General features: G+C 39.1%; 1 protein-coding gene and 1 long non-coding RNA gene across 2 annotated transcripts in view; both read right to left on the minus strand.

The window, feature by feature from the left end:
• Positions 1–11,731, minus strand: part of LOC148732163 (uncharacterized) — an 80,322-nt gene that overhangs the window by 48,839 nt on the left and 19,752 nt on the right. The window lies entirely within an intron of this gene.
• Positions 1,692–9,119, minus strand: LOC148732167 (uncharacterized). The gene is made up of 2 exons (XM_088759185.1): positions 8,516–9,119; positions 1,692–6,068 (listed from the first exon to the last, which is right to left on the minus strand). The coding sequence occupies exons 1-2, from the start codon at positions 8,670–8,672 to the stop codon at positions 2,887–2,889; spliced, it is 3,339 nt and encodes a 1,112-aa protein (XP_088615311.1). The 5' UTR covers positions 8,673–9,119; the 3' UTR covers positions 1,692–2,886.

Genomic DNA, 11,731 nt, shown 5'->3' on the forward strand with positions numbered 1-11,731 from the left:
CCTTTCACTAATTTCGCAATGTAATACCTCACCTCGGAATATAATAATCATTCGTGTGTCGTAAATGATAACTTCCACGTTGCAGAAACAATTTCAATACAACAGAGTTTTTAAATACAAACGGATAGCATAACATTTTCTCTAAAGAACAAGCGTCTAGACAAGTCTTTTAAATAAATGCTGAGTTAAACATGAGACAACGATGAAAGACTTCTTTTGTACCCATGTGGTATAGTTGGGAAGCTATTTCAAGTAATGAATTCTTGCAGAAGCGTCTTACTAACAATTGACGATCTCTTTTGTTAATGCACGAACGCATAAGCTTCAGCCAAAAAAGCAGAGGACGGGGATATACCTCATCGAATAGTCTCTCTTTTTCTGCGCAGTCCCTGGAAACGTTGAAAAAAAAATGATTTCAACGGAAAACATTCTTGTCGACTATAATCATAGAGAGTTAAACGCTCTTCAGAAACAAGAAAATGTGTGGCTGAACGGATTTAGGCAAGAGTAATTTTATAGTGCAATAATTTGCGATCGAAGAACAAAGTTTCACGATATTTATTGTTCATAAAACGAAACTGAAGGGCGGATCTGATTGTTTTCAATTATCTACTTTTGTTATTTGGCTTTACAGCTTTGAGAGACAGCGTTCCAACGTACAGATTCTATAGAGCTTTTCGACTGAAATACTCTGGCTCACCCACTTCTATTTTGCCAGAAGTTAAAAGATGCGTTTCAGCTCGGTTCTTATCCTTTCAGATCGCCCTTTCAGTATTGATACAAGCCACTCCTTCAGAAAAGCTTACTACACGCCTCCTTAAAGTAAAAAAGAATAAGGTGTGTAACAGCTTTTCAGTGTAGCTCAGTTAAAAGCTAAAGTTTGCGGACTCGCAGAGCGGAAACATGGACGGCAATAATCCATATTTTGAACCCAAGGCAGCTTTCCCGTGCTACGCTAAGGAGGAGAACTTACGTGACGATAATTTTTCGGTTGGGACAGTTAACTGCTTGCCTGAATGAACCATCTGAGTAAAATAAACTCGGAACAGTCGCTTGACTAACAGGAAGGAAAAAGATTGTCACTAAATTCCGTCTATAGGAGCCTGCTGGCGGCAACTGGACTCGGGCCAAACTTTAGAGCACTTCTTTTAACTTGTCTTTAATGCCTGATAATACTCTCGAATGTAACTTGAGGTAAATCAAAGTTTTCTATAACGGTTAAGCGAACAATACATCTGGTATAAGAAAATTGAACGTAACACACCCAAAAAGATAACAACATGTTCATTTCACGTGTCTCAATTGCCTTTTCAAAGCTCAAGAAAGTTCAGTAAAGAAATGCAAATTAGCTTATTCGCCACCTTCACATTGGAATGAAACCCTGCAAAAAAAAATACTGGTTGTCATTAGTTTTCTAAGGATGATACATAATTCTTCAAGAATAAGGACATAAAACGTTAGAGGAAAACGATTTTCCTTCACACTTGCACATCAAAAACGTTAAATCTATCGAGCTACAGAGGAAGTTACTTTTCGTTGATAACATAAATAAACCTTTGTATCCCTTCCCCTCCCCCTTCTGTCTGCGCTTACCTATGCCTCAAAGATACAAGGGAAAAAGCTACATGAATAATTGGCTCAATAACAGCAATCAGGGTTTTTCGAACTCAGACAATATAAGACTGAATAAAATGGATATCAAAATTTAATACATCTTTTGGATTTGATCAGGTTACTCAGTCGTTTCAACCTAAATCAGATGGCATTTCTTAGCATGATCGATCTATTCAAGAATCATATGACTGCTTAGATTCCTTCGACAAGACGTCGCTTAAGATAAAAAAACACAGAGTTTCGAATGAAATCAGAATAGCTAAGATGAAATTAAATTTAAAGTTCCCATGGCCGATGTCAATCTCTCAACTACAAACGTAAACACGTGAAACCTCTTGGATGGGCTTTCTGAAGAGACGTCGACCAAGCAGATTTTTGAACAATTTAAGTTTAATAACGGTTAATTTTTCTGTTTTACGTTGTCAAACTGCTAAGGAAAGAAAATATATACGTTACAATATTTTACAGATACAGCTAACTACAGGAATTACGAAAGTTGCAAGAAAATCACTAAAACTACTTACAATTCTGGTTGCCTTCTCTTCTGACCTTTTGAAGCAAGGCACGTACCTACTTATCCTTTTACAAATATATGTGTGTTACGCAAGACGCGTGTCTTTTAACAGGTATTTATTAATCCTTTTACAAAGTCCCAACTTTTACGTCAAAAATATGTAAAATATGTGCATTACGCAAAACATAGGCCGTGAAACACGAAGGTAAGCTGTATTCTTACTAAACAGACCACGCATACAAGTACTTGTACAGAACGATTTTAAAGAATCCTGAGCTACCTAATTAGTCCGTTCTAAACAGTAGTCTGTCAGATCTTTTACCACAATTGGCTGTAGCGACGTCACAATCCGCTCAGCCAATTTGCCGTTTCTCGATGAGAGTATGAACAACGCTGCTGGTATCAATGTGTCAGGTAATAGTCAAACACTGAGAATCGTTTACGTGACGTCGATATTGTGTCAAAAAAAAAACAAATCGACAGTGGCGAAGCATAGTCTATACTCTTATCAACAACGATATTCGTCATCACAGTGGTCAAAATATCAAAATGCTCAACAGCTGTGCATTTGATAAGTTCTTAAGTTGCGTGACATCCTTGCGTGGTACTAAGCTACCTTGCTTTGGGCCAAGTAGGGAAAGAAATTTAGGAGTTGATTTTTCATAAATATAAACTACACCTATGTTATGGAATAATCAGGTTTTTCTAAAATAAGACCATACGCAAAGTTACCCTACTTCAACGTATCTCCGCCGTGTCTAATTAACAGAAAGTAAATTGTCTCTTTCCATACACTCACGGCCTCTACTATTTCTTCCGTCGACAAAAGGGCACATGCGTAACTCTCCACTAATCTGCCTAGTTAAAAAAAGCCGGTAGAAAATAGTGATAATTAAGGAAAACAGGATGCAAGAATTGACAATAATTACGATCCAAACGTAAGCTGTTGTATGACTTATTGAGCTTTCCAAGGCCGAGAACCTCAACAGCATGAAAGACATGGACAGCGCCAACAAAACCAGAGGCTCAAAAAAGTTTTCAGAGGCAAACCTGTAATGAGAAAGATCATCATATGGATGCAAACACAGATGAATAATTGCAAAGCTAACCAGAATTACCCAGACAACGAAGGTTTGTAAAGAAGAGGAAGACGAAATCATGGACAACGCAATGGCGAGTAATAAGCGACGGAGAAGCATGACGAGCTCAAAATACTGCTGATACCTTGGTTTGTAAGGTAAATATACAGGACCAAGCCACGTGTCAAGTTTTTTACGATCCTCAGGGCTCAATTCAATTCTTTTCCTAAAGAAGAAAAATAAGAGCGAGGCCAGAAGCAAGGGAAACCCAATGACGTAGACCGCCAGAGAGACTAAACCAAGAGCTGAAAGTATTCTGTAACTATCGGATGTGCATTCAATCCAAGGAGAAGCTGGCATATAGAGAATATTACGGTCATCCTGGCATGGGCGTAAGATGGAGAGGGTTTGCTTAACTACTGGAAAATAAGTGAAACTTAAGCAGAAAAAGGCGCTTTGACGACATTTAAAGTGAACGTCTTCCATGCGTCGTTCCTGAGGACGAATCTTGTCATAGCCTTGCATAATTATAAAATAGACACCGACCATAGCCAAGCAACCAATTGGAAGAAGAAGAATAAACGCAAACTTGCCAACCGGATTGAAAAGAGAAGGTAAATCGCATGAAAGTGAAGGGAAATACAAATTCCAGTAGCTGCTCAAGTAGCTTTGAGCTGCAACGAGTTTTGGAGGCCAAACGTTGGAGCTCGATACCATGAAGTCCAGGGTTTGAATGTAAAACACGGCAATACTAATCAGAGACTTTGTGCCTTTTCCTCGACTACTCATGCACAACACGAAAACCACTAAATTCAACTTGAAAACCCAAGTGGGTAAAAATTCTAAAAGCATAAAGATTAACATTAATAGAAAATGTAATGCTGTTACAACAAACCATTTCATAGGTCGCACGCTGAAATAAAAAAATGACCAAAGCAAAACAATGAAAGAAAAGGTAAAGATAGGAATGAACACATAGTAGTAGGTGAGATCCCCTTTCACACACTGGTAGCACAATCCACCAATTTTATAGAATCCTTTTTTACACCGGGAGCAGAACCTGTCAGTGTTTCCTGGATGACAGATGCAGGATTGATTGCATGTCGTGATTAAAGTTGGCAATAAACGTTTAGCGTGAGTTGAAAGCGGGTCGTTATCTATTTTATCAAGGTGACAAGTGCAAGAGGCCATTGGATTGCAGGAAGCTGGTACTGGACACCTGACGAGATGAGTTACGTTCTTAGTGCTAGGTGAGGGCCAGTAGCCAGGAGCTATCCTCATGATGTTTGGGCGGATATCTTCCAGGGTACTGACGACAGCTTTGTTGCACGTCCCTCCGTCCAAACATAATTTGCAAAGTCCAGTGTCTCCGTAAAAACGAGCGTCACAGATACAATACTTGTATTCGTAAAATGTAGGATCTAATCGAATACGGCCATTATTGAACGTAAAGCGCCCTTCGGGACAAGTAAAGTTGTCTTCTTGATGTTGCTTGATCATTCTTGAGAAGTCAGGCTGGAAGACATCGGCCGATATTCTTGTTCCTTTCTTCATGTAAGGATTTCCAGAAATATCCAAGTATTGAAGAGCAATGAAACTTTGTGCCCCTCCTGGTAGAGAACCTGATAAGTTATTGAGAGATATATCAAGGTAGGATAGCACTGATCTATCTGCGAAAATATCTGGCATTTCTCCATAAAGTTTATTGCCCCTTAAATCGATAGTGGACAATCTTTGGAAGTAGAACAGGTTTGGCAAAATAGGACTTTCTATACCACAGTAGCTTACATTTATGAAAGATAGGGTCTCTGTGTCCTCAAAAAGTCCCAGGAAACTTTGAAAATCAATTGCCAAGTCTCTATTCTCGGCCAACGAAAGGTATAAGTTAATGCTTCCTTTGTCATCTTTTGGCCATGGCTTGCCTTCATTGATTGACGTAAACCGGTTTTGCGATAGATCTAAAATATCAAGTGATTTTAAAAGCAGATGGCCTGGAATATCTCCCGTTAGATGATTGTTTGCTAGATTAACTTCTTGCAGCGCACTGTTGTTTGGAAAAGTTTCTGGGAGTTTACCGGATATATTATTTCCTGGCAATAAGAGGCCGGCTAAGTATGGAGGAAACTTTCGGGGGATCTCTCCTATTAAATTTACCCCAGAAATGTAGACAGATCGCAACGAAGAGATTGCAAATATGTCGGAAAGGTTTCCTGATATCATTCCATGGGTGTTTCGTAAGTTAAGATCATAAAGCTTTTTCAGTTTGGAAATACTTCTTGGTATTTGTCCAGTTAAGTTATTTCCGCCAAGCTGGAGCATCCGTAATTCTCTCATATTTCCCAATTCTCGTGGCAGTTGTCCTGTGAGGCCACCCCCGTGCATAGGAAGGGCTATAAAGGTCTGAAGATTTGTCAGGTTGGCAATATCCTCAGGGATCTGGCCAGAGACTGAAGAAGCACAGATGACAAAGGCCAGCAGTGAACTCATATTTCCAAACAAGAAGTCCCCGAGTCGTCCTTGAAGGTTTGGGTTACCAGGCGTGCACAAAGAAAATAGGTTTCTTATTTTCCACAAATTGGAAGGGAGATGGCCATCTAAGTTGTTAAAGGGCAGCACAATGGACTTGATGTATGAATTGCCGTGGCACGTGATTCCATACCAGGAACAGTGTTCTGTTGAACTGTTCCATCCACTGTTGTTATACCATTGCTTGCCATTTGTAAAGGCGTAAATGTCTAGAAGAACTTTACTTTCTTGCTCAGGCGTGAAAGAGGTGTCATAAGTGTAGATTGGAAAAGTTCCGTGGTTGAATATACGTCGCAAACAGTCTTCTCCTTCGTAACGCAGGAAGAACTGCAAGTCTGTTGGCAAAGGTCAAGTACTGAGTATTTTAGTTATTTCCGGAACGAAAAGGTGAGGGAGGGATTCTTGAGGACTATTTGTTTCTTATAGCCTAAGGCGAACGTGTGAATGGGAAGGGGTGAGGGTGGGGGTGGGGGGGGGGGAAGGGGCGGTTCAAAAGGCGTGAATTGAGGAAATTGACCACCAAGTAATTTCCAACGAGGAACGGCATTATGAAGAAGCGTAGAAAGTTAGGGGAGAGTGAAAGTCTTATCAACCAAAATCCACCACTCCCAACCCCGACGATAAAATAACCTCTCCCTCAGAGGCCCAATTCAATCTACCCCAATCCGTAAACTGGATGCGTATACAAATTTTGTTACGCAAAAGAACGGTTACGAAAAGCAAATTTTGAAGAGAGTTTGACACGAGAAATAATTTTTTTTATCATTACTAAAAAAGAGTGTAAAAAGAGTACTGAACTTTTTATCGCACTTAAACAATTAGATAACACATGGGAAACGGTTGTAGTGCTCAAGGGAAATTTTATCAGATTACAGGTGAATTAAGAATAAATATTAGCGAGAAAAACACACAACGTTTCGATGACTCCATGTCATCATTCTCAAGTGAGAAGAGAATAAAAATGAATAGTTAATTTATACCATACGAAGGTGACAAACGTAAAAAGTTAAAATATCTGTTTTATAAAAATTTAAATAAATAATTGCGCGTGTTGAGTTCATAAATGTAAACTATTAAATAAATATTTTCGCGCGTAGGGAATCCAATTGTTTGTTCAAAGAGGGCTTCATCTTCTTTATGAAAAGCATTTCATAAACTAAACAGTCCAGTTTCCCGGTGCACTTTTTAAGTACGTTGAAATGCTTGGTCAAGTCGCAGATGGTTTGTAGGCCGTGGTCGTTCTTTAGATGTTTGCCGATGGCCGAATTACGGTGCTCATCAATACGTTGATGTAAATGCCGGCTGGTGTACCCGACGTACTCCGCATCGCACAGATCACATTTATAATTATATACAACGCATTGTTGGCTAACTATAGGAGGTTTAGGCTCACGCATTCTGAGATCTTCACAGATTTTGCGACTCTTGAGCACGGTTTGAAGGGTGTGATCGATTTTGTTGCTTAGATCTGATAATTGCCTTTTCACTGCGTCAGCTGACTTTTGATCTTTAAAAGGCAAAACCACTCGGTGAACAGCATTTTCGTTGAATTAAGCAGTAAATCACATTCTATAACGGTCTACCGGCATGATAAACCTCGCATGATGTTATAAAATCAGGAGAAGAGTTGATTGTTGATTGTTTTATGACAGCATGGGTAAAGTCCGTCAGAAAGAAAGATAAAGCTATCCTTATTTTATGATCAAGCCCCTGATTCTCATGAAACTATGAAAAGTACAAGAAACCATGCAGTCAAAGCGCTGGAAACTGAACGAACTACCGGCCAGAAGAGCAGCGACTAAAATTAATTTCCCAATGAATGAACCCAATGGCAGCAAGAACCCGAGCAGAAATTATCAAAAAAAACTGAAACATGAAGGCACAGACTACAAAGTGCCACTGAGTAACAATTCAATCTGAACGGAGAAAACGCGAACTTTATGGCCATAATTGGTCCACCACTGCGATTGTGATCTGATAATCTGTACGGAATGTTTCTGAAGTTTGCAACCCAAGCAAGGAGACGGAGCTTTTTAGCGAAATAAAAGTCAGTTTTGCTCCGTTTTCCTAGTTCTCCAAAATAAATTTGATGGGAGAAAAGACAAAATGTTATACATAGAATAAATTATCATGCCTTTACTCAAGCTAAGAAAAGTTGTTCATTTAGCTTGTGATCCCAAGGAAGACAAAAGAAAGAATCATCGCAGCGGCTACATAAGCGTTTCAAAGCAAATATAAACTGAAGGCTAGCAAGCTAACAACCGAAACCCACAGCATTTGTCATATAATCTTGCTGCTGCATTAAAACAAAACTTGGCACGTAATGTAAATTATCGAGACTGGTCGTTTATTGACCCAGGTCATTAATTGCTTGCAGCAAATTTCCGGTACAACGCTATATTTAATTATGCAAATATTCTTTAATTGGGAAAATAAAAACACAGGTTCTGCTCCCAAAGTTTCTTCACGACAAAGCTCAGTTCGGAGTGACACCCAACTTGTATTTGGGAGGCATAGGCCTAGGATTCTGGGAATTCTAGATTTTTTAGACTTTATTTTTGCATTTTCTTTAGTTGCAGCTCACTTGCGCGGATCATTCCAAGATAAAAGCAAACGACGATAATGATGATACACTACCTTTAAGTCTAAAGCTTTGTCTAAGAAAGGTTCATCTCGCTGATAGTCTGGCGAAGTGCTTATATCGTTTGTATGATCAGACGAGATGGCCTGGTGTAAGATTCCCGTGCCACTAAAGAAACTATACAACGTCTCTTTCACTCACCGTAAGTATCCCTCAGCTGCAAAGCTTCTGCTCTTCCATCCTGCAAAATAACTGCTCGGTAAAAAACGATGCTGAGGAGAATTAACTTGCATTTGCCAAACCGATGTGAAAAGTTGATGATATTGGTAAGAACAGTTCCCTGATATGTTCCAAACATGGTTATGCTGTGAGCCAGGGAAAGGCACTCTAAAGGAATTGCACTTGCAAGGCGCTTTTATTTCTAGAGTAACATGTGGTTATTGGTCAATCTACAGGTTTTGTCTTTTTTTTTTTTTGGTTTTTTTTTTTTTTCGATGCTTTGTATTATAATCTAAATGAGGAAGGAACTGATGCAGAAAGAATGGTGAAAGAAGTTCATGATTGTCTGGGTTAATAAAGTGGTCCTTTTCTGAACATTTATTTTGTTCTGTACTTCCTGTGTTGATCGGCCTGACTTTTATGTCCCAGACAGGAAAAACAAGATCTAAGAAACACTCCATCGCTGAGAAAATTACACTAGTTTTAAAAGATATTGACATTTCGGCATGATTGTGTTCTCGTTACCTGTGAAGTTTATGCACTTTCGATACTACATTAATGCGTGTTAAAAATCAGCCTTCAGGGAGCTTCTTATAGCAAAAGGGTCATTAGGTGCGTGGGAAAAAGAAAACACCGAGTTTCATTCACGCAATCAAAACTTTCAGACCTTTTTGTTTCTTTGCTATACTGCTAGTGTTTGTAAAACCAGACGAGATACCGGTGGATGGCGAATGGCATATGAAAATACTGCAAACCGAAAAATACTACCAAAAAATATTCTGATCAATCAATTGATAAAGAAAAAACTAAAATTTCCATTTAAATTTGAACTAAAGCTGCCAATAACTAATAATTTCGCGAAATAACGCCTTTTGGACTTCAACCCACACTGGTTTTAATATTAGAGAGTTAATACGTTGAATTCCTATTTCCTTGTGGCCAGTTCAAAGATTTCAAAACAGTTTCTTGTTTTGTTTCTGGGATCCTTTCGTATCGTTGTCATGCAAATTCAAGATAAGATCTCTAAACAGCGTAACTGTCTAAGTGCTTCGCGAAAGTCCCACCGCATTACAATGGGACGGAACTGTTCCCTAAACTCCGAATGTGGAGGAAAACACTAAGTAAGCAAATCTAAACAGAAACTAGGCAGGAAGTTGAAATATGAAAATTTTAAAAGTGTCAAAGCAAAGGTGTTATTGATCGATAAAGAATGATATTCAAAACGTTTTTGACCAGCGTGTGAAAGAGCAAAAAAAAAAACTTTACTTAGACAGGGATTAAAATCAACGACTTTTATATTCTGCTGTTCGAAACTCCCTCTAGGCTTAAGATTAAAGTCGTTTGCAGTCTGGTTTGTGTAATGGATACGCGTATGTGAATAGCTTCATGCATACTGCTAGTACAAGGACAGGCGAACCACCTTATGGTGGCTAAGAATGAAGCTCCGCAAAATAATTTTTTTTGCTGCATCCTAGTCAGAAAATCTGGTTACTCTAGACCAATGGCATAGGTCTAGGGTCGAAAGGGAATTAGTAAAAAGGTGATGAAGAAGCAAAAACCCCTGCAATTGTGCTTTATTGACCTTTCATTTCGCCTAATTGATCATGAGTACATTTCAGAAGTGCGGAGACCAAGGTCCATTTCAAGGCCAGTCTAGAGTCCAGTTTAGAGTACTAGATATGTTAACGTTCTCACGTGATATTGCTATATATCTAATGACGTTTAACTCCTACAAGAACCTGCGCTGTGGATCTTGGAGGTAACATTTTAAAAACTGGCTGCAAACGGAGGGTAGGAAGTGGCCCTCAATCAAGGAAGGTTTCCCCGGCTTTTTAGAACAGAGAGATAAAAATTAACAAAAACAAACATACATATAAAGGAGACCTCGTCAAAGATGAGCGAGTAAGCAGACGAAACAAGAACGGCGGGATTTTAAGGAAGAAAATACAAAATATTTTTTTTAAAGATTGACTGAACATTTTAATGTTCAGTCAAAAAAGCTTGGCTTGATATTTTGCGGTTTATGGTGGTCATTTGAGCTAACCAGTTCCGAGTAAGGAAGCAAACATGATCGTATTTTAATTAAGCACTCTTACGATGCGATACGGGAAAAATAAATTTTTGTAGTTACGTACTTATCTCGTGCCCACAGAGCTTCCGCTGATCCAACATGGAAAAAGTGTGACTGGCAAAAAACGATGCTTGGGAAAAAGAGAAATACATGCATCCCAAACTGATGTGAGGCGATGCTTTTTGTGAGAAAAACCTCCATATAACTTCCGTATACTCTCATATTGCCAGCTCTAGCTTACTAAAAAATATCCTACAGAACGAGTGTCTTTTTTATGTGTCAATTTACGGAAGGAATCCTACCAATACAGACATATTTTGTGATATTTTCTTTCCGAAAGTAATGTATTGAGTTAGCGGAAAGACGGCATCAAATTTACACGAGTGACACTCTTTCCAAAACCTTTTCTCGCGTCTTTTTTTTTTTTTTTTTTTTTTTTTTTTTTATGTCGCCGAAGGATTCTTGACAAAGCATGCGATGAAGCCAGAAGAGAAGAGGAAAGAGAGGGAGTTAACGTAAAAAATGTAGATTACATTCTGTAGCCCAACTCTATCATCCCAATGAATTTTTTGGATTAGTAGTTGATATCGGCCAGCTGGTCGGGAATCGGTTTAGGTAAATAGGATTTTGTTTGTTCTACAATGTCCTCGTACCTGAAACACGATATCTAATTCGCAATACAGGAGCGGATCCAGGAAGTTTTGATTGTGGGGGATCCAAACTTTGGTTCAGAAAGGACTGTTGGACCGAGGCAAATTACTTCTCCCCTACACCCCCTCCCACCAGTCGCGGTTGCACGTTATATTCCCTGGCCGCTTACCGGTTTACTTGGATTCATTAAAAAAAAATCAACCAGTTAAAAAGTGATATACGATGCTGTCGATGTAAGAATTTCAGTCTCAAATTTGTAAGCGTAAGGTCTGATAGGGGAGGGGGGATCCAGACTCCCCGGACCCTCCCCCTGGATCCGCCACTGCAATAGCAGAAGAAAGTTTCCCCTTATCATTTGCCTATAGGGAAACTGAAGGATCTGATTGTTTCCAATTCTCTCCTTTTGTTATTCTGCTTTACAACTTCCAAAGTACAGATTCTGTCGAGAACTTCGACTGAAACACGCAAGTGTGTTC

The sequence above is a fragment of the Stylophora pistillata genome, chromosome 4 (assembly GCF_964205215.1).
Source record: "Stylophora pistillata chromosome 4, jaStyPist1.2, whole genome shotgun sequence".
Lineage (NCBI taxonomy): Eukaryota > Metazoa > Cnidaria > Anthozoa > Scleractinia > Pocilloporidae > Stylophora > Stylophora pistillata.